Source organism: Anabrus simplex, chromosome 6, assembly GCF_040414725.1.
Source record: "Anabrus simplex isolate iqAnaSimp1 chromosome 6, ASM4041472v1, whole genome shotgun sequence".
NCBI classification, from domain to species: domain Eukaryota; kingdom Metazoa; phylum Arthropoda; class Insecta; order Orthoptera; family Tettigoniidae; genus Anabrus; species Anabrus simplex.
In genome coordinates this window covers 214772913-214797583 of record NC_090270.1, presented here as the reverse complement: position 1 = coordinate 214797583, position 24671 = coordinate 214772913, and the positions used below count along the sequence as shown (strand labels likewise).

Sequence of the window (24671 nt, the reverse complement as noted above, 5' to 3'; positions counted from 1 at the left end):
GCCTCATTTAGTTCTATACCTCTTATCTTTAAATTGTTAGAAACCGAGTCTAACCATCGTCGTCTTGGTCTACCTCTACTTCTCTTACCGTCCATAACAGAGTCCATTATTCTCCTAGGTAACCTATTCTCCTCCATTCGCCTCACATGACCCCACCACCGAAGCCGGTTTATGCGTACAGCTTCATCCATCGAGTTCATTCCTAAATTAGCCTTTATCTCCTCATTCCGAGTACCATCCTGCCATTGTTCCCACCTGTTTGTACCAGCAATCATTCTTGCTACTTTCATGTCTGTTACTTCTAACTTATGAATAAGATATCCTGAGTCCATCTAGCTTTCGCTCCCGTAAAACAAAGTTGGTCTGAAAACAGACCGATGTAAAGATAGTTTCGTCTGGGAGCTCACTTCCTCCTTACAGAATACTGTTGATCGCAACTGTGAGCTCACTGCATTAGCTTTACTACACCTTGATTCAATCTCACTTACTATATTACCATCCTGGGAGAACACACAACCTAAATACTTGAAATTATCGACCTGTTCTAGCTTTGTATCACCAATCTGGCATTCAATTCTGTTGAATTTCTTACCTACCGACATCAATTTAGTCTTCGAGAGGCTAATTTTCATACCATACTCATTGCTCCTATTTTCAAGTTCCAAGATATTACACTGCAGGCTTTCGGCACAATTTGCCATTAAGACCAAGTCGTCAGCATAAGCCAGACTGCTTATTACGTTTCCACCTAACTGAATCCCTCCCTGCCATTTTATACTTTTCAGCAGATGATCCATGTAAACTACGAACAGCAAAGGTGAAAGATTACAGCCTTGCCTAACCCCTGTAAGTACCCTGAACCAAGAACTCATTCTACCATCAATTCTCACTGAAGCCCAATTGTCAACATAAATACCTTGAATTGATTTTAATAATCTACCTTTAATTCCATATTAGTTGAAGTTGAAAACCAATGTAGATCTCATCTTTCATCAAAGTATCTGTTGAAAATGATGTCCATAAATATTGCATCAGTGAAAAAAAAAAAATCTGAAACTCTCATTGTATCTCGACCTCTGAAATTCCACATATCTGGTACCTGATTTCACTCCAGGGCTTCAAAAGTACATGGATTGTTCTTGTACACTTAAATTTCGCTACAAATAAATATCACAGATAGTTAAATTGGGGAACAAAGGGGCCAAAGTTTGTGACTAATTATTTGCTCATCCAGTATCTGTTGCCGTATGCTGTACATAACAATACTGATAGCTAACACAAATAACACTTGACAACAAGTGTAGGAATGCAACACTAACAACGCTAATAATGTGTGCACAACAGAAACTCCTCTGATAAACTAAACATATATTCCATTCGCTTACTGCTAACCATGCTTGCTGCACTGTATCTGCCCCTTGGGAACAAAGCAAAGATTTTTCCAGTCCACCTGCGCAGTAGCACTGGTTAAAGTGCTGCTAATTAACAGATATAAATTTCATTATGATTGATCTGTATTGAACTGTGATTACAATAGTATTTAACTGTGTATTTTATTATTAAGGTCCACCTTTTCAATACAAACTGTACAATGTTTTACATTACATTTACATTCAAGGACTAGTTTCGACCTAACTGTAGGTCATCAGCAAATGCCTTAAATCAAATCAACACAAATATATCAAAGAAAATAAACAATGTATAGACACAAAGGTCTTAAAAACTGTATGCGCACCTCATAGAATTGAAGTTGAGACTGGTTACATAAAATGAAATTTCGTTGAAAGTTCAAGCAATTTAAGACACAGTGCAGCGTCAATGACATAAAAAATGATATATACATACCATGTAAGAAATTAAGGTAAGGTAAGGTATGTTAAAAAGATGCTCTTTGATAGAGATTCATATAAAAATCCGGTGCGCTGCACTACATTAAAAAGTTGTTTACAATAGAGATCCTTAAATTGCTGGTCAGGGATGATAAATAGAAGTTCAATAAAGGCTGGCTCCGTAAGTATGCTGCTTTCTATTCAAAGTTCAACGAGGGAGAGATAAACTATCATATTCTACATTAGCATTCAGTATGTGGTTAAACAACTACAAGTTTTTTGTACATATAGGCCCGGTTTCATCAACGCGGGTTAAATATGTTGTAACCCTGGGTTTGTTAACTCAGGGTTAATATTTTAACTCATTCTTACGAGTCACGCGTTTCACCAAGCTATTTCGGCAGAGGGTTAACTAACACTGCATTAACCCTAGCTGGGAACAGCTGCCGTACTAATCAAGGAGGCAGTGACTAAAAATCAGAGATCATGAACGCACTTCTTGCGTCGTTCTTTTGTTTATTGTTTGTGCGGTATTTCGTTTTCTTCCTCAGGTCCGTGGTAGTAGATAATATTCTTTCGTGATCGTGATAAAAAAATGGAAGAAGTTCAGAAAAGAAATAGGGGCACGAATTTTTCTGCTTTAGAAAAAGCATTGCTTATTGAATTAGCCACCAAGTACCAAAGCATTATAGAATGCAATAAGACTGATGGTGTAAAATTAAAATAAAAAGAGAACACATGGGAAAGAATAACAGGGTAATTTAATAGCATTGCCCACGTTACAGTACGATCTACGAAACAACTAAAACAGTTTTATAAAAATATTAAAAAGGCAGCGCAGAAAGGAAAGGACGAGGAGCGTTTGGAAAGATTCAAAACAGGTGGAGGTCCTTGTTCGATGACAAAAATCGATGAAAGTGTTCTCTGCCTAATAAAGGACCAAACTGAGCCTAACGTCAACCCATATGACTGTGATGCAGAGTATTATGGTAAGTAATGCATTAATTTAATTACATTTCAAATGTATTATATATACCGGTAACAGGAATTTAATTTTCCAACAGATAACATCGTTATATCAACTTTTAATTATAATGCTATCTATATTTCATTTTAGGAGACGTTGAAATAATTATTGAGGACAATGAAAATGGCCAGGATGTAGGGACTGAGTTACAAGAAGTCAACAGGCCTATTGACGTTTCTGTAGAACCTGAAACTAGCACATCGTTCCAAGTCACCACACGTAACAATCAAAACATAGTATCACAGCAAGTCAGCACACCATCAAACTAGGACGAAACACCTTGTAAAATATTGAATACGTCTCTTCACGTTTCCTCGGCTTCATACGAGAAATCCACGCCACTTGTAAGTTAATTGATTTTCATACACTTATTTCTTAACTACTTTGCTCAATATTCAGCTGATATACCTGTGTATTAAAAAGTAATGTAAGTACTAGTATAAACGAGTATAAACGCTGAATATGCAGTCATACGGTAGGACCGTTTTTTTCTCAAGGACAGGTGCAGCGAGTTTTCAGTCATTGTTCAGTGTAGTACTGGTTGGATGCGGATGTTATAATTTTCATATCCTCTGTGAGTATGGCGAGTAAACGGAAGAAAGTGGTTCTTTCTGTGCAAGACAAGTTGAGTGGGTTAAAGAGACTGGACAAAGTGGAAACTCTTCAAGAAATAGCTTTACATTATGGTGTTGGATGTGTTACAGTGGGAGACTAGGAACGTAAGAGGGATGATTTTGAAAATTGGTGCTCTACCAGAGCAACAAGTGATGCAGTGAAAATTAGAAAAACAATGAAAAATGTGAGTAGGAAAAAGTGAGCGAAGCACTATTTCTTTGGTTCACTCAAAAACCGGGAAAAGGGCCTGTCAATATCTGGCACCATTCTGCAAGAAACGGCGGTGTATTTCCAGAAGGAGTTTAATGAAGGGGACCTTAATTTTATTGACAGTGCTGGGTGGCTTGGTCGGTGGAAAAAATGGTACGGAATTAGGCAGTTTACTATCTGTGGGGAAAAACTGTCAGCTAAATCCGATGAGGTTGTGAAATTTAAAAGGAAATTACAGGAAATATTCTTGCTGAAGGATTAAACGGTGATCAGATTTTTAATTGTGATGAGACTGGGCTCCTTTTCAAGATGCTGCCATCAAAACTCTCGCAGCCGAAAACGAAGACGTCTGCACCTGGCGACAAGCGTAGTACGAAAGAGTTACTGTTCTTGCCTGCAGTAATATTACTGGGAACTTAAGAGCAAAATTGCTTATGATCGGTAAAGCAAATAAAAACATTTCTGTTAATGCTCTTCCAGTCCATTACACGAATCAGAAGGCTGCGTGGATGTCTGCTGAATTCTTAAAAGACTGTTCTTTACACAGTTTGTTCCAGATGTGGAAACATTTCTAGCTACAAACAATCTCCCTAGAAAAGCTCTTCTTCTACTAGACAACGCTCGCTCCATCACACCCAAATGAAGAGTAACTTAGAAATGGTGACATCAAAGTCATGTTCCTCCTTCCTAACGTGACGTCATTATGCCGCCAATGGACCAAGGTGTGCTGGAAATATTAAAGAGGAAATATCGATGGAAACTCCTTTCATTCCTGGCTGTGAGGGTGCTACGGCTCAAGATGTGAGTAAGTGGTGTGCACAAGATCAGCTGTTTGAACTAACTGACCCTGATATTATTGGTTTTGTGAATGCTAACGAAAATTAGGATGATGAACAGGAATAACGAGGCATTGCAGAATAAAAGGAGAAAATGATGACTCACAGAGAAGGATTATCCTCGATGGCTGGAACTCGCAGCAAGAAAACGTGAATCAGCAGGCAAGCAGACATTATTGACAAGTTTCTTTTCGTAAGACATTTGAAATGTTTTCGTTCAATACTGCATGTACTGTACAATTGAACTGATAAGTCAATAAATAGATTGCCGTAAAACATAGCAATACAGGATAGCCTTCCTGTTTTAGTTCATTGTCAAAGATATTCTGTATTATCCGACATTTTCGGTGATCCGACATACTCCAGGTCCCGTTTAGGTCGGATAATCGAGACTCTACTATAGTTAAGAGCACTACTATGTTACATTAGTTCATTGCACACTAGTACGGGTCTTTGAGATAAAATCCGAAAGTCTTCATTATTGTATGTATTTTTGCCTCGAGTAGTATTTTAACAGAGTTGTTTTTATTACTTCCAGGCTAAAGATTCAACAGAGCTGACGAAAAGGGAAAGGAGAAAGGCATCACGTTTCAACGAGGTTAGTGTTAACAGCTGATTCATGTTGCGTGTCGAACATAGAGTACTGCTGGATTACCAACATTCCTAACTAAAATTTTTGTTTCCAGGCGAACATATGCCGTGAAAACATCGCTGCACTTGCTGAGGAACGAACAACTCTCTGCAAAACAGAAATGAAAATGATTGAAGATAAATATACCTACGAAAAAGAACTTCTAAAAATGAAAATAGAAATGGAAAAGCTATATCAGCAAACTGCGAGGGAGAAAATTGAAGCAGGAAAGCTTAATCAGGAAGCTGCAAGTGAAAAAATTAAGTACTACAAGGAAAAGAGAAGACGCCTGAATGATAGTCAATAGTTGGAATGTAGTTAGTTATATGGACTTCTTACACACCTAATAATTAGATTATTATTGTTATTAATGTTGTTTCTGACGAGTTGTACCTTGCTTATATAGCTATTATATAATTTTCTGATATTGAATTTTAGCTTCTCTCTGCCAAGAGTTTTTTTAAAGTTGGCACACCTTCACATTAGCGATGACACACACGGACGAAAGTAAATACACAGTTTAGTTTCAGAGTGCATTTCTGTATAACCACTACCCGTAATACACAGTATAATGTTCACATGTGTTGTACTATTGAAGTGTTGTTGTACATCTACATTCGTAAATGCCACTGCAGTGCTGTCGTTATCAATGTGAAGAATGTTGCCATTCTCAATTCCAACATTCCTGTTCCTTCTCCTTTCTGTGAGATACTGATGCAGAGTCAAGTTCTGTGTGGGAAGTTCATCTCGGGTCTCCACAGCAATATTGTGTAATACCGGTGTTCCTACTATTACGGTCAACGTAGTTTCTAGTTTAGTTCGCAAGCCCTAGTTTGTTTCGGTTAGCTGTGTAATCTAACCTCTCGCGAATTTCATCGACGACTTTACAGACAACGGTTTTTGACAGTCTTATATCTCTTCAGAAATTGTTACTCAGGTATATTTTGAAAGTCCTTCCTTCGTATTATAAGCCTATTTCTGTTAGGAACACCGTTTAACAAATCTAAATAACGCAACTCTGCATCAAACGTATGATTTACGGAGGCCATTTTGCTTTTAACCTCGAATAAACAGTTTAACCCAGGTGAAAGGAGGGGTTAACTTAACTCCGGTCTTAACCTAGAGTTAAAAATAACCCTCCTTGATGAAACGGAATGAATAGTCAAACTCAGAGTTAAAACTGTGTAACTCGGGGTTAAGGTTTAACCCGCGTTGATGAAACCGGGCCATATTGTTCTGCATTTAATGGCGTGGATCCAATCACCCGTGCTGGCAGACTGGCTCCACTTAATTCCACAAAATCCACAAGGGACATTCTCTTCATCTTCCATTTCTTTACTTTCTTTTCCAGGAGAAACGTTATTGTCGACCTCGATCTCGAAGAGCCTGCTCCTCTTCAGCTTGTTCACTTCCAGGTGGGGCCTTTTCCTCAATCCATTTTCGATCTTCAGTCTCATCTTTTCAGCAATTTTGGAGAGATTTTCCTCTGAAGTGAGGTGACGGGCCTGCTGTTTTCTGTTTGCCTTCCTGCGGTTACATATTGAATTTTTGTGAGTCGGTATTATTTCTCTGAGTAGTTGCTACATGTAATATAGTCATGCTAGGTGATGGTGAAGATGCTTTGTAGAGATTAGAATGGACAGACGTTGAAGGAGTCGATAGATTGGGAACTACTTCTGAATGGACTGCAGAAGAAGACGATTCAGCTTGGAAGACTACTGATGGTAGAAACTTGTGTGATGGTATGATGTTAGGATTGTACAGAAAAATACCGGTACACTGAAACCCCTTTGTAGCATTTCCATGTGATGCAGCTTTGTTCCACGCTGCTGTGAACAGCTTTCCAAAATCAGTCTTAGTTATGGATGCGTTTGGATGGTTGTGAATGAATGCAGTCGCTTCTTGATGATAAAATGCCTTCAGTGGTTTGAAGAGGGTGCGATCTAGAGGCTGAAGGACGTGTGTTGTATGTGGAGGCAAACACAGGAGTTCAATTGCATTTTCTGAACAGAAGTTTAAGCATTTCATTGAGCAGCAAGATGAATGGCCATCTAAAATGAGCAGGCATTTTCCTGGAGATCTGTGCTTCTGAAAATGTTCAAGCCATTTCAGAAATAAGTCCTCATTGATGTATCCAGAATCTGACATTTCTGCTACAGCACCTGTAGGCAAATTCTCTTCGTAGGCTTCTCGAAATCGAACACCCTTGAAGAACACGAATGGCGGGATGTACACTCCACTTGCACTAAAACAAGCAACGACTGTAACATTTTCACCACGTTCAACGCTGGTAAGCTTGACAACTTCACGTTTTCCCTTTTCACACACTATTTTCGGTGGTTTATTATTCATTGGAAATCCTGTCTCATTGGCATTGTATATTTTTTCCGGACAGTGAAGAAATCCCAACTCATCACACAAATTAGCGTAAATGTTGTAAAAAATGTCAACGTCCTTTTCATTCATTGCGGCAGCTGTAGCCTTGGATAGGCCCTCGGGTTTTCTCAGAAATATCTGAAGATTTCGCTTCATGAAATTTGTGAACCAGTCCTTTCCGGCCAATCTTTTAATGTTTCTACTCCAAGGGACATTAATGCCTTTCCTCTCCGCGTAAGTATAGGCCGCACTGCACACTTGCACAGGAGTCAGACCAAAACCTCTGTTTGCAAGATGGTGGTGGTGATTATTGTTTTAAGAGGAAGTACAACTAGGCAACCATCCTCTATATAACACTAATCAGAGGGAAAAAAGGAAGGGGTCCAACACTTCGAAGAATGAAGGTATCGGCCAAAGGAAGACAAGGGCCGCGAAGGGCATGAAAACGAAAGACTCCCTAGCCCTCGCAAACCTAATAGCATCGGGGTCGGAAAAGAACAAGAGTTGACCAAGGGAAGTCGGATAGGATAGGTGAAAGTGAGGAGCCTGGCACAAGTAAGTGGAAGCAATGTCAGGACTCAGCTGAGGGCCCCGTGGTCGCCAACCCACGCTCCAAAGTTCAGAGCCCCTGGGCCCCTTTTAGTCGCCTCTTACGACAGGCAGGGGATACCGTGGGTGTTATTCTACAACCCCCACCCACAGGGGGATGTTTGCAAGACTCATCAGCCTGTCACAAAGTTCCTTTTCTTCGTCAATACTGAAAACAGAGGGTAGTCCCACTGATTTATAAATAGGCCTATTATCATCAGCTGTCGAACCCGAGCCTTTTGGATCCGATTCTGAAGGGTTGTATAGGGCACACTGAAGATATCTGCAGCTGCTCGGATCCCAATATCTCCCCTCAGTACACTGCTAATGGCCTGTGAAATAATCTGTTCAGACCATTTGTCTTGGGCGGTCTTTCTCTTGTACGTTCTTACCATCTGTAACATAGAAAGTAGACCTAGTTCAACAACTACTAAAATGTGTGCCTACACTGAACGTAAAATTCATATCTAGTTATTATATTTATCCTAATAAAATTATTTAAGAATTGTATTTCGTCCGTCTCTGTAATGTAGTGGTTAGTGTGATTAGCTTTCAACCCCGGAGGTCCGGGTTCAATTTCCGACTCTGCCACGAAGTCTGAAAAGTGGTACAAGGGCTGGGACGGGGTCCACTCAGCTTTGGGAGGTCAACTGAGTAGAGGGGGCTTAGGCTTAGATTTCTTCTTTAGGCATCCTTGAAGTGGTTTTCCGCGGTTTCCTACTTCTCTTCCAGGCAAATGCCGGGATGGTATCTAACTTAAGGTCACCGCCACGTTCTTCCCTCTTCCTTGTCTATCCCTTCCATTCTTCCCATCCCCATACAAGTCCCTTGGTTAGCAAAGCAGGTGAGGCCGCCTGGGGAGGTACTGATCCTCTTGTCCATTTGTATCCCCCGACCAAGACTCACGCTCCAGGACACTGCCCTTGAGGCGGTGGAGGTGGGATCAGTCGCTTAGTCCGAGGGAGAAACCAACCCTAGAGTGTAAACTGATTAAGAAAGAAAGAAGAATTATTGTATTTGTGTAGCTAGTAACAGTCTTTTATATGAGAGGAAAATAATTTAATAACATTTAAAGTAAGACAGGTCTGAACTAAATATTTTTAAATATTTATAACAATTCGTATTACACGTTTTTATAGGCATGTAATCTATTAGTCATCGCAAGCAGGAGTTACAGTGCTACGTTTACTTTCCTCTTGTCAGTCTGCTTTATTTTCAGTGATCGCATTTACCCCAAAATTTCGGTCGAAATTGCCCCGCTATGTCATGCTTTGGTTTTCTCCGCCTGACTGGAAATGCGTTTGACAAGTGCAGCTATCTGTGGCAAGAATGTGAACTAGAATCCTTAGACAACAAGCATGGAGTAAGGGTAAGTTTGAATGTTGGTTAATTACTACGCTAGACCTTATGATATATCACTGGCACCTTATTCAGAGGCTATAATGAGCAGTGTACTACTTACCTTGCGGAAGATTACGTCCAATTGGTGTCAAACAAATAGGAACTGAGATGCCTCTATCGAACGCACTGAGCACAAAGGAAGCTGGCTCTCGGCTGAAGAAGAATGGTGACTGACATGCACAGTGCAGCTGAGTAGCAACAGACTTTCTTATTTCGATCGGAATTGCCCCGTGATCGGAATAGCCCCGTGATCGGAATAGCCCCACTCTACCCTATATATTTCTCAAATAGAGGCATCTACTGCACTTGTGGATGACCACATGGATCCAGAAGACAAAATGGATACTTATTTCCATTGAAAAAATATTTATAAAACAATGGTAAGGTACCAAATCTGAGTTAATAAAACATTAAAAAGAATATTATGAACTATAAAAAAGAAAATTAAAAACTGAGAGACAATCAACAATAATACAAATGTGTGGATAAAATAGACAAAGATTCATTCAGAACTATAAGAGATAGATGAATATCATTGAGTGTTAACTCCACCTTCTTGAGGAAGGAGCTTGTGCTATTAACCCTATAACCGGTAAACGTCGCAGTTGCGACATATTTCCATGTAGCTCTACCACTAAAGTCATGATCGCAACGCAGTATGTAGCGCTTACTAATCTCATGATAGCTCCTTTATTGTCAATGTATTGATCAACCAAACCAAACCCCATGGCACTATAGCCCTTGAAGGGCCTTGGCCTACCAAACGACTGCTGCTCAGCCCGAAGGCCTGCAGATTACGAGGTGTCGTGTGGTCAGCACGACGAATCATCTCGGCCGTTATTCTTGGCTTTCTAGACCGGGGCTGCTATCTCACCGTCAGGTAGCTCCTCAATTCTAATCACGTAGGCTGAGTAGACCTCGAACTAGCCCTCAGGTCCAGGTAAAAATCTCTGACCTGGCCGGGAATCGAACCCGGGTCCTCCGGGTGAGAGGCAGGCACGCTACCCCTACACCACGGGGCCGGCAATGTATTGATCAGATATTATATATAACTTCAAATATTAAAGTCTGTTTATAAAATAATGTAACACATTGGTAGTGTAATTCAGGGTCATAGAGAAAGTTGGCATACGCGCGGAAAAAGAACATATTGCAGACAGTCATCTTGTTTCTAGTGGTTGGCTAGTGAATGTTTCCATGATATTTGCATCTAAAATGAATTAATTATCATGGAACAGTGAAATCAGTGGCTGTCTATTAGATTTAGAAGGTGAAGAAGATAGTGATTTCATTCTGGAGGAAGGAAATTATGTTTCTGACATCAGCTGGTACACCTCGCAGAAATGAAACTATGCTTGTGCATTGCAGAAAAAAATCACGCAGCCACTTTTGGTCCCAGGATGTAATTGTGGTGTCCATCAATACTTGTACCATAAATTACATTACTGGAGACCCATGAAGGCAGGAAGAAAGAGAAGCCACCCTGAAGATGCCGGGATGAGTACGACTAAGCAGTCTGTTTTTAGGAGTGATGCTCATGTATTATATTATTTAGTCCTTTTTTTAAATTTCTCTTACTTTTACAACAGTTCAAGATAGTGCAAAGTGTATGTATTATTGATCAGCATAAAATTGCAGATTTTGTATATAACAGAACATTGATAAAGCAATTTTTGTTACCTGTGCTTTGCGTAAGACCTTTTTCTTTTATGTGGAATATTTCATCGATACACCCTTAAGACATTTAATTGCTGAGTTTGATTTCATCCTATAATTTCCTCTATTTTTTTGTGAATAAAACAACATGTAATACTTAATTATTAGTCAACTATTCCCTTTTGCATGATTTTATGAAAAGTTGCTTGCAAAACTCCCAGAAATGCTTAGCGGTTAGAGGTAATGTAGTCACCGGTTGCAGGGTTAAAGGAGGTTCCTCTGGCTCCAAAGAGAAGATCCTTCACTTATTTTGTGTATCCAATTGTGTTATAGCTCTCACTTAAGTGAGGAACACATGGACAGTAAGCAGTTTTTTTTTCTCGTCATACACCAGTGATGTCTGCTGTGTGTTTCTCAAAGTGTATTGTTGGATCCAACAGAAGACATTCCTTCTTGCAGTTGATGGCAACAGTATCTGCATGACCAAGCTCGGTAGCTTCAGGTGCTTAAGTCCAGCCAGTTTCCAGTATTCGGGAGATAGTGGGTTTGAACCCCTCTGTCGGGAGCCCTGAATATGGTTTTCCGTGGTTTCCCATTTTCACACCAGGCACATGCTAAGACTGTACCTTAATTAAGGCCACGGCCACTTCCTTCCCACTCGTAGCCCTTTCCTGTCCTATCCATCGCCATAAGACCTATCTGTGTCGGTGCGATGTAAAGCGACTTCATAGGTAATAAATTTCATATTATTCCATATTGAAGAGCAATATAATGTAAAGCAACTTGTAAAAAATGTTTTTTTTAAAATATCTGCATGCTTGTTTCAACCATCTTCTGTGGTACAGTGGACTTCATAAACTTCCCATTGCACTTTCCATTAAGCAATCACAATGTATGAATGTACCTTGTGATATTGATTATTTCTTTGTAACTCTCCTTTTGGACAGTGACCTGACACATGCCCAAGAGTCTCTGCATCTTCACAACCTGGATAGTGACATTGGATGGTATTTTATGACTTTCCCAAAACTGCTTTCACTGCTGAAGTATTGCAGGACATTTGAATTGCGTTAGTCCACCTGGAAGATGATTCTCTCCTGTCGCTCATCCATGAAGTAGCCTTGGGATCATCTTTTTATGTTTCTATTCCATTACCTTTATAAGGAAGATGAAACCAGTTCTCAAAAGATCTTTGATGAAGGTCATTCTTCAAACGTTGGCCAGATATTCAAAGGTATTTCTCATTCAGGGGAAAATCTTGTTGTTGAAGAGCATCTTGTTTTTCAGCTTCTGTGTCTTTATTGTGCGAAAGATGTTCATCCTGAAGCAAACATTGACAGATGTTCAAATTCTGGATGCAAGCCTCCCATTCAGCCCCTTGAAGATTCTGAGGAGCATAAATCATGTCATTCAGACAGTCAGGACGTAATTTGATTGTATCTTTTACAGTTGAACGGATAATCTTATCAGTATCATTTAGAAAACTTATGGGAATTTTGTTCAGTGGAGTGCTATGGAGTGAATAAATAATTCTAGGCAAAATGTACTGATTTACAGTATTCAGTTTCTGATCAGGCTTGGGAAGTGTTAAAACAGACAAGCTGTTTAAATCATCTTCATAATTTTTTTATTAATTTAGAAGTTACGGACATTAAAATAAGAACAATAATATACACCACTTTTCCAATATATATCAGTCCTTATATTTAGGAGACAAACATTACAACTGGTGTTATAAGTTAGGACATGTTTCGCTTAACTGTCCTAAGCATCCTCAGCCAAAATAAACCTTAGCCTAAAGTTTGGTCAGGGAAACCTAGTGGCCTTAAAGTATATGGTTCCCTAAGATCCGACTTTTACATTAGAGACAATCAATAGACTTAAAACTAGTGTGAAAACTTCTAACAATATTCGACATAGCCAAGAGTAAAAACACTACAATCGTATTGACGGAGGTTAAAACATAAAACACAAATTAGAGCTGATAGTGAAGTAAATAATATCATACAGGATATCATATTGCTATCAGTCAATCAATAAAAATGTTTATACATAAAAATGATTATTTTATGTTCGTAGGAATGAAGAAAGTAATTAGAATAGTCACTATTTAAATCTTACTCCATTACATAGACATGAGAGTCAGATGAAAAAATCACATATAGTAGTTGTGTAATGGAGTAGTGACACATCACAGGATTGATCACGCCTGAAACTGCATATATGTAGAGGCAAATATCCAGTTCCTTTAAACATTGGTTAAAGCTAAAAACAGGTGTCCTCGAATTTCTACTGGGAGTTCAACAAAGTCATAGATGGAGAAAATAAGATGCAATGAACATGAACTGAAGTCTGAAAAAATGAAAGAGAAAAGATGTACTCAGTGCCTTGAAAATTAGTGTGTCCAAAAAATGAGAGTCTAAGATCGCTTACCGTTTATGTTGGAAGAGCAGTGACTGGTCGCCTTAGCCGCTCGAGGAGGTCTGGTAATCATCTGCATGTGTTGTATTGGTGTGCTTGCTTGGACGGAGAGCAAGTTGGGAGGGGTAGGCACAACAATGAGAGCGCTAGAAGTTGGTGGCAGAGTTATAGCATGAGGAGGGGATAAAGTGGAAGCTGTTATTACGACCAGAGGGATATTTAAAGGTTTATAATTGGCAATGTTTGTGAAATTATCATGATTTATATCAAAATTAGCCAGTAACTTGGGGACTTGTTCAATTATCGGGCTATTGTTCTCGGAGACATCATTCAAATTATTATTAAAGGATCCAAAAAATGTAAGTATTTTCAAATCCAGTTATTAAGCTGCTTTTATTAACATATTTAATAATGTGAAGGTCCTGATCAGTTGTAGAATAATTGTGGCCGGAATCCCTCATATGGTTGCTCATAGCCGAGTATTTTTTATGCTTTAAGGCATTATATTGTTCCAAGTATCTAGTTCAAAAACTACGGCCAGTTTGTCCGATATAAGAAAATTGGCACTGAGGGCATTTAAGTCTGTAAATACCAGAGTTCCAAAATTTGTCCTGAGATGCATTTACTGAGTTGGAATTAAAAAATATGTTACGATTTGTGTTGCGAGTTCGATAGGCAATTTTCATATTATGCCCGATAATTGAACAAGTCCCCAAGTTACTTGCTAATTTTGATATAAATCATAATAATTTCTCAAAAATTTTCAATTATGAACATTTAAATAATCCCTCCGGTCGTAATAACAGCTTCCACTTTATCCCCTCCTCATGCTATAACTCTGCCGCCAACTTCTAGCACTGTCATTGTTGCGTCTACCCCTCCCCTCCCGACTTGCTCTCTGCCCAAGCAAGCACACCAATACAACACATGCAGCAACGGGCAGATGATTACCAGACCTCCTCGAGCAGCTAAGGTGACCAGTCACTGCTCTTCCAACATAAAGGACATTTTTGGACACACTAATTTTTAAGGCACTGAGTACATCTTTTCTCTTTCATTTTTTCAGACTTCAATTCACGCTCATTGCATCTTATTTTCTCCATCTATGACTTTGTTGAACTCCCAGTAGAAATTCGAGGACACCTGTTTTCGGCTTTAACCAATGTTTAAAGGAACTGGATATTTGCCTCTACATATACGCAGTTTTAGGCGTGATCAATCCTGTGATGTGTCACTACTTCATTAGACAACTACTATATGTGACTTTTTTTCACCTGACTCTCATGTATGTGCAATAGAATGAGATTTAAATAGTGACTATTCTAATTATTTTCTTTATTCCAATGAACATAAAATAATCATTTTTATGTATAAACATTTTTATTGATTGACTGATAGCAATATGATATCCTGTATGATATTAGTTACTTCACTATCAGCTCTAATTTGTGTTTTATGTTTTAACCTCCGTCAATACGATTGTAGTGTTTTTACTCTTGGCTATGTCGAATATTGTTAGAAGTTTTCACACTAGTTTTAAGTCTTTTGATTTTCTCTAATGTAAACGTCGGATCTTAGGGAACCATAAAACGTCGGATCTTAGGGAGCCATATACTTTAAGGTCACTAGGTTTGGGGCCCTGACCAAACTCTGGACTAAGATTTATTTTGGCTGAGGATGTTTACGACAGTCAAGCGAAACATGTCCCAACTTATACCACCAGTTGTAATGTTTGTATCCTAAATATAAGGACTGATAAGTATTGAAAAGGTGGTGTATATTATTGCTCTTATTTTAATGTTTATAATCTGATATCCAATACGGTCTACAATGAGATTTATTACATGTAATTTAGAAGTGTCTAAAATAATTTCTCCACCAAAAGTTTTTCCTTCCTTCAAAATGCTTTTCTGAATATTTATAATTTTACATTTGGATGGATTCACTCTTAATCCTATGACACGGTATTGAAACAACTCAAAATTGAATAAGCAGTACGATATATACATGTATGAATAATCACAATAATGTGTAAAATGTTTTAGTCTTTTAATTATAAAAAGAGTTACAATATATAGGCCTACATGGTTATCAAGAAAAATAGAAAAATCATGTTTGAAGGATTGATACAGGAAGATTTCCCAGAGAAATTCTCAATTCTAACAGCAGAGCTACACAAATTATTTGAATTTAGAATGTTTTCCAAATAAATCTAAACTACACAAGTTCCAAGTGGTAGAAAATGTACTAATTACATAGAGGATGCTTTACTCAGTATTATAATACTTTATGTCATTATTTTTTTATTATTATTAATCACACTTTCTACCTCCACATTACCTAACTGTGATATACAGTAACACGAGGCAAATGAAAATAACGGAACAGACAAGGTGAAAGAAAGAGTGTGGAATTGAAAACAATTTCACCATTGCAAAATTTCCTACCAAAAAAGGGATTAATTATTGGCAGAATTGACAGCATTGGAGATGATACGTATGAAATGACATTTTTGAGAAATAAATAGGTTGATAGTAATATTTACTTTGCCTTTCCAGAAATTAAAGTTGCAACTGGTGCAGAAAAAGCACAAATTGTTTGTGCCAGGACTGTGGTTTATGAGCTGGACCCATTGAAAAAACCTCCTGATATACTAGCATGATCAGATTCACCCTACAAAAGTACAATATTATAATTAAACTTGGATAGTGTCAAAATCAGTATTAACTATGGACATGGAAATGAAGAACAGTATTTAAGATGTTTGAAATGAAAACTACAACCTGTTTTCCAGTCATTGACCGTGTCAGGGATGTAATGAATGAATCAGATATAGGCTGTTAGTACGATGGGGTCGCCACTCCCAAAGTGATTTATTAATGACTGATAGATGCTATGAAATGGGAATAGAGAGTGTTGCTGGAATGAAAGATGACAGGGAAAACCAGAGTACCCGGAGAAAAACCTGTCCCGCCTCCGCTTTGTCCAGCACAAATCTCACCTGGAGTGACCGGGATTTGAACCACGGTATCCAGCGGTGAGAGGCCGACGTGCTGCCGTCTGAGCCACGGAGGCTCTACTAAGATGTTTGAATGAGAACAAAAATTTTATAACATCACAATTCTGGAAATGAAATACTTGGCAGTAACAGAAGTTATCTGATCAATGTCCGGACTTGGTCCGTACTTCACAAATATGGCAGATATGAGGAATTTCTGCTGACAATGACAGTTGTTGATTCTGTGTGCTACAACTTAGCATTATTGTAGGCCAGTTAGTCTAAAATTCAAAACAACAATCAGCTAAGGGGTTTTTGTTATGTGTCATGCACAGATTTCCTATTGTTGAAAAATACATCAATGATCAGATTCACACCACCTGATCAGAACAAGCTCTGTTTATGGGACTACCCTAAAATAGCAAGATCCATTGGTCGTTCAGTGAAATATTAGCAAGAGATTGCTTTGCGGGATCGTAATAGGCCGCTAGGTCTAATATATGAATGGGTGATGATGATGATTTCCAGAAAATAATGTAAACTATTGTTAGTAATTATTAAGATTTGTGATGCTACTCTTTGGAACTAATTTGAAGTTTAATAAATCTGATACCACAAGTTGGGAGATGATACTTATTGAAGAGAAATAATTCACCTGATAGCCACCGCTGTTGGGGAATCAAAATGATTGGCCTTCTGATCAGTTCATATGAACATTATTTCTTTTGTCTGTTGTTTAGATGTAAGCGGGGTTTGAGTTGAAACTCAGAATTAAAATTGCCAACCATCAGGTGGACTTTCTGATTTTATTGGAAGAGGAAAAGGAAAATCGAATATGTGGTATTTCAGGTCAGGGAGTACAAACGTTTCTGACAATCACTGACATCATCATTATTATTATTATTATTGTTATTATTATTATTATTATTATTATTATTATTTTCTGCCTGCCTTTTCCTCCTAATGAATAAATTAATACGTTACAACTATATTTTTATTGAATTCTGTAAAACATGTTTAGTGCCTGCTTTTCCATTCTGTTCCAGTTTGGTTTTGTTATCATAGTATGAAAGGATTGTTTCTTTTGTGCTTCCAGGCTCTTGAAATTAAAAAGTATTCTCTACTAGGCTGGAGTGATGGTGGAATATCTTCTCTGATTCTTGCTGCAAAATATCCACAGCATGTTGAAAAACTTGTTGTTTGGGGCTCAAATGCATATATTATTGAAGAAGATTTTAAAATATATGAAAGTGAGTCGTCTTCTTAAAAGTTTTATCTGTGCATACTCTTAGAGTATAGGTTAGAATTTTAACACATTCCTTGCTACTATAGTATTAGAACTCTTTCTCTTGTGGCACCTTAGAACAGAGGTTTTTTAAAATTATATATTTTACATAGATACATTAATTTTAGTATTTGACTCATTTTTCTGTAGTTTAGTCATTTATGTGCAATGGTGCAAATATCACATCCACTGCTTGCCTGTGATATGTTCCCTTGAGAAGGATACAAGGACTTTTTACATTCTGTTCAACCAGTTGTGTTTTGAAAAAAAATCTCTCTCTCTCTCTCTCTCTTACATGTGGGTTTACACAAAAATGTCAAGTGATTTCAGTGCACAGTCCAATTTACTTTTGGCATGTTTTGATAATTTGCCACATTGGACCTAAGTGTACCTAAATAAGACTAAAGTACTGAAATATTGCATGTGTTCTTCTGTTCTTATAAACAGTTGAAATCAACATGTAAATTTTAGCAAATATACTTAAATAATGTATTACTATATAATAGAATAATACAAATTGGGTTAAGAAACCATAAATCAACGCCAATTTTAGCACAGTTTTCTTTTGAACTAGCTGATGTACCCGCGCTTTGCTACAGAATTCTACATTGCATACAGAATTCTAGGTTAGGTAGTGTACTCGTTGTGAGCAGGATTGTATGAAATTTCATAGCTCTTAACGTTACCCTAGAAACGCGCCGGGGAATTCACCAAACATCTTTTCTCATATGAAGACCGAGTTATGGAATTTTCACTGTAATGGTAGACCCGCTTGCATACCATCAGTCACAATCAGGTTGGGGAGCTTTCATTATAATGGTAGACATGCACTCTCCTCCTGCCTTTTTACATCCTCAAAAAGACTGTCTTAGTGGTTTTCCCAACTGAAATGAACATACATTACAATGACGTCAGTAGGAATGGAGCGATTAAAAGCAATGCTTTCATATGAAATATTCGATCAAATGAAAAACCACACATTTTCTCACTTTTAACGAACAGGACTAAGCTGCTGATCTAACAGTCACAAGTTTCAAAACTGGAATGACCAGACCGCAGGCTGCCGTGAGCCGTGAACACTCTTCGTCCCTTTTCTGCAGGGAGGGGGTCGAATAGTGGCGACTTCCAGGGCAAAAACTATGCCCTTTTACTAATCTGTTCCCTAGGAGTACCCCGATTAGTCTGAAAGTATCAATTCACTACACTGGCAGCGGAAGAATCTATCTGACTTGGAGGCAAATATTTCCTCCTACCGAGCTCGATAGCTGGAGTCGCTTAAGTGCGACCAGTATCCAGTATTCGGGAGATAGTAGGTTCGAACCCCACTGTCGGCAGCCCTGAAAATGGTTTTCCGTGGTTTCCCATTTTCATACCAGGCAAATGCTGGGGCTGTACCTAATTAAGGCCACGGCCGCTTCCTTCCAACTCCTAGCCCTTCCCTGTCCCATCGTCGCCATAAGACCTATCTGTGTCGGTGCGACGTAAAGCAGCTAGCAAAAAAAAAGAAAAAAAAAGAAAAATTTCCTCCAAGCCAGAGGAGAAACCCCCTCTTCACTGCTAATTTGGAATAAAATGAATGTAGAGTTTAATAAAAATGAAGAGGAAGAAGCTTTTCTTCAGAAACGGCTCATTTCAGGGTTGAATTTTGAGTCATTTAGTGAATTGTGGTGCTATAATTTGGAATAGCCCTAATTGTTATTCTAGACCAGGCCATACAACTACTCTGCCCACTGCTCATTCAAAACAGCACATCAGAGTAGAGATCGAATAGCTGGAATACTATGATGAATCAGTGTGTTACATACCAGCTGTATCAGAAAATGTATGAACCAGAGGAATGGCATGCTAAAGAAGAAAGTTTTCTAACTCCCCGGCTATTTCCCTCCAATATTCAGTCAGGCTATTATACTCGGTACGTAGCAGTAATCCCATCTATCGGAGTTGAGAGGCAGCATAAGAGACAAAGAACATCAAAACAAACAATGATCAATGTAATGTTATTGTTGATCAATGTTATGCGCTTTCGATATGGTAGGCCTTCACATTTAGTTTTCTTCCCACTCTGAAATACCACTCTTATTATAGTCAGTACTTTCATACTGAATAAAAATGACCGAAAATTGTATTCTCTATAACTTTTGTTATGTAGTACTTTTAGATAGGATCAATAACATAGGTATTTAAAAATTACATTTTAGGCGCCTTCCCGTAAACTACAATTTCATCCAGGGTGAATAAAATTGTTTATAGCTTAGACTGTAATTTCTTATTCCCCGACTCTATATACCGATGTTCATTAAATTCTGTTAACCCATTTTCTCATGGCTTGGCGTTGATATGGACTTAGCAACAAAAATACAAATTCATGAATATCTGTGTTATCATAGCCGGTACGGTAAAAATGTATAAGATATAAATGGTTGGAAATTTAATTCTATATAACTTTGGTTATGTAGTATTTATCAATACGACCACTAATAATATAAATATTCAAGAATTAAATTTTATGCCTTCCACTAAAATACCATTTCATTCAGCGCCAATTAAATGATTTATTTGAAAGTGCTCAAATACGTTAGCCTTGTGTCGGCAGATTTACTGGCACGTAAAAGAACTCCTGCGGGACTAAATTCCGGCACCTCAGCATCTCCAAAAGCTGTAAAGGTATTTACTTATTTACTTACTTACTCCTCGGCGCTACAGCCCTTGTAGGGCCTTGGCCTCTCTGACGATTGTAGCCCAATCTTCACGATCTTCTGCACGCCTCCTCCATCTTCTTATTCCCATCTTTCTTAAATCCTCCTCCACATCATCCAGCCATCTTTTCCGGGGTCTTCCTTTCCATCTTCTACCACCTGGATTTCCCTTATAGATCTTCTTTTTTTTTTTTTTTTTTTTGCTAGGGGCTTTACATCGCACCGACACAGATAGGTCTTATGGCGACGATGGGATAGGAAAGGCCTGGGAGTTGGAAGGAAGCGGCCGTGGCCTTAATTAAGGTACAGCCCCAGCATTTGCCTGGTGTGAAAATGGGAAACCACGGAAAACCATCTTCAGGGCTGCCGATAGTGGGATTCGAACCTACTATCTCCCGGATGCAAGCTCACAGCCGCGCGCCTCTACGCGCACGGCCAACTCGCCCGGTATAGATCTTCTTGACAGCCCTATTATCTGGCTTCTCTCCACGTGTCCCAACCACCTTAAACTGTTGCTTTTTATTTCGGTTACGATACTTGGATGTCCATAGAGTTCTTCCAATTCCTTGTTTTCCTTATTCTCCACAATTCCCCTTCCTTCATCGGGCCAAAAATCTTTCTCAGTATTTTTCTCTCCCATCTGTTCAACAGTTCTTCATCTACTTTGGTCATTGTCCATGTTTCAGAGCCATAAGTTACCACTGGTCGTAATACTGTTCGATAGACTGTCAACTTTAATCTTCTACCAAGGCTGCGTGATCTAAACACTTTCAATAAAGCTAAGTAAGCCCTATTGCCCGCAGCAATCCTTGCTTTATTTCCTCTTTCATGTCATTATCTTTTGTCACGAGCACTCCTAAATACTTAAACTTTTCACATCTCTCGTAGTTAATCCCATTTAATTTTATGCACTTGTCTTCCCTTACTATGGTCCTCCTAGATGCAAACAAGTAACGAGTTTTGGCATTATTCACTCTTAGGCCCATTTCACCTCCTTCCTTTTCTAATCTATCCAGTCCTTCCTCTAGGTCTTTCAATCTTCTAGACAGCATATCAACATCATCAGCATAAGCCAGATTCTGTGTTACATGGTTGAACAGCGTACCGCCTGGATTACTGACCTCCACCTTTCTCATCACACGCTCCAAAACCACATTGAAGAGCAAACCTTGGTTTACTTCAAACTCTTTAGTAAGATTTTCTTCTATTTTAACCATGCATTTAGTACCTGTTAGGGTCATTTGTACCAGTCTTATCAATTTAGTTGGGAACTCCATGTCCATCATTGTTTGATACAGTTTCCTTCTCTTCACACTATCATAAGCCTGCCGAAAGTCCACAAACAGCTGATGCACATCCACATTATATTCATAGCATTTCTCCATTATTTGCCTGACAGTGAAGATGTGATCTGTTGTTGATTTACCCTGTTGAAAGCCACTTTGGTAGTCTCCTAGTATCTGCTCAACCAGTGGAGTGAATCTCATAGCCAAAACCTTGGCTAAGACCTTATAAACCACACTAAGCAAAGATATACCTCTATAATTTTCACAATTTGCTTTATCTTTCTTCTTATGAATTGGGCAAATAATTGCTAAGCTCCAATGCTCTGGCATTTGTTCTGTTTCCCAAACTTCCACAATTAGTTGGTGAACAAGTTGTGTCAACTGCTCACCCCCGTATTTAATCATCTCAGCTGAAATGTTATCACTTCCTGGAGCCTTATTATTCTTCAAGTACTTAATTGCCGTCCTCACTTCTTCTATAGATGGTACAGGCACTGGTTTTAAATCTAGGCTAGGATCCTGCCAAGGCTGCCCATCCACTTCTTCCAATCTCACCGTCTCTGCAGCCACATTCAACAGTTCACTAAAGTATTCCGCCCATCGGTCAAGAATCCGGTCTCTTCCCCCAATCATGTTTCCTTCTTTATCTCTACAGAATACAGCATGTGGTTGAAAACCTTTCTGTACGTCCTTTATTTTCCCATAGAACTTCCGTACTTCTTGCATATCATATTGTTCCTCCAAATCTGTAATCCATTTCCTCTCTGCCTCTCTCTTCTTTCTCCTACAAATTCTGTCTGCCTCTTTCCTCTTCTTCCTAAATTCTTCTACATATGTTCTTGTTTTCCTGCTAAACATTTTCTTCCTTGCTTCATTTCTTTCCTCAACTGCTCTTCTGCAATCATCATCAAACCATCCTTGCCTTTCGGTCTTTACCTCAACTCCTAGTACTTCATCCGCAGTTTCCTGCAATGCATCCCTCAATAAAATCCACTTTCCTTCGGTGTTTTCCACTGCCCAGCTTTGTTGTTTAGCCTCCAATTTCTTCTCCATCCTGCATTCATATAGTTGTGCAGTTTCTTTATCTTTCAATTTTGAGACCATATATCTCCTTGGAGCTTTCCCTTTCTTAGCAGATCTGTAAGTTGCAATACGTTGCCTGTATTTTACCCGTACCAAGTAATGGTCCGAATCACAATCAGCTCCCCTACAACTGTCAACTTGTAGTATGTCAGATGCATGTCTCCTATCAATTACTACATGGTCTATTTGATTAAAGGTGACACCATCTGGTGAACACCAAGTGGCTTTCCGTATATTCTTTCTCTGAAACCATGTACTCTTTACCACCATTGAGTTTCCCATGGCAAAATCAATTAGCCTCTGTCCATTATCATTTGACTCATCATGCAAACTTTCCTTCCCAACTGTCTCCCTATAGGCTTTTTCTTTACCCACTTTAGCGTTGAAATCTCCAAGTATGATTTTTACATCTTGTCTTGGGATGCATTCTATTTCTTGTTCCAGTTGTCCATAGAACATATCTTTCTCTTCATCCTCAGCCTCTTCTGTAGGTGCATACACACACACAAGGGTGATATTGAAAAAATGGGCCTTTATCCTTAAAGTGCATATTCTTTCATTTACAGGTTTAAAATTCAAAACTGCTGACTTATATCTGTCATCCACTAGGAAGCCTGTGCCACCTATTGTACCTTTGGCTCCTCCACTATGCAGAACTGTATATCTACCACTTCTAAAAACACCATTTCCTTTCCATCTGACTTCCTGAATTGCTGCTATTCCAATATTATATTTCTCCATTTCTTGTTTTAGATTGTTTAGGGCTCCTGGTTTATTCAGGGTTCGTACATTCCAGGTTGCTACATACATATCATATTTCCGTTTGCATCTTCCATTTCCTCGCGTGGGTCGTTTACCATTATCATCAGTCCGGCTATTCTTGTCTGTGAGTTTCGTAACGAGTTGTTTTTCCGATATAGGGTTGTTAGCCCCATGATCAACCCCCAACCTGGAGGACCAGGGTATCCCTCTTAGTCTGGCCTATCACCTTTGACCTGTCCGGCTTGGGTGGCCCTACCAGGAGCTTATGCTCCCGCCGGCATAGCTCTCAGGATCACTTAGGCACGCAAGCTCCCACATCGCGACAAGATGAAGATACCAGCGTGGGAGTGTAAAGGTATTTAGTGGGACATAAAAGCCAATAACATTATCAGTAAAAGGTTGGACGCGCATAACCCCAGGCAACTGGGCCAACACCTGACATGATGCAAGTAGCGAGCGCATGCATGCATCATGCAATTACACTCGCATCGTGTCAACCCACCTATAAGCCTTAGTGAAATCAACAAAAGTCAATACACATGGTTTGGCACAAAGACATTTGATTTTGGTGATATTTTGTCGTGAAAAGCTTTGTTCTTTGCAGGAACTGTTCCGGAAGTCAGTTTGATGTTTACCAATCTACAGATCCGCTACAGGTTCAGTGCAACTTTCAAGCGCTTTTGACAGGATTTTATAGACAGCTGAATGCCTCTGTAGTTATTCACATCTGCTTTATTGCTTTTTGTGGAGAGGGTGTATAAGAGCCTATTGTCACTCTTTAGAATTTCTGATTCACACAAATATATATTATGGTTCTTCCATTTTGGCAACAAATTTGAGACCAGTCGTTTTCAAAAGTTCAGCACCTTTGGAATCCTTGTTTGTCTTGTTGGTTGGGGAGAGATGTTGTGATTTGGGTGATTTCTTCTCGATCAAGAGGAAGAGAATTGGGTGAATAATATTTTTTTTTT

At 38.8% G+C, this 24671-nt stretch overlaps 1 protein-coding gene across 1 annotated transcript in view; it reads left to right on the top strand.

Moving 5' to 3' along the window:
- The window catches only part of LOC136875667 (valacyclovir hydrolase), a 115439-nt gene that overhangs the window by 57444 nt on the left and 33324 nt on the right, over positions 1-24671 (top strand). The window contains exon 4 of the mRNA XM_068228094.1: positions 17685-17838. Within this exon, the coding sequence (XP_068084195.1) occupies positions 17685-17838 (154 nt within the window). The remainder of the gene's footprint in view (positions 1-17684; positions 17839-24671) is intronic.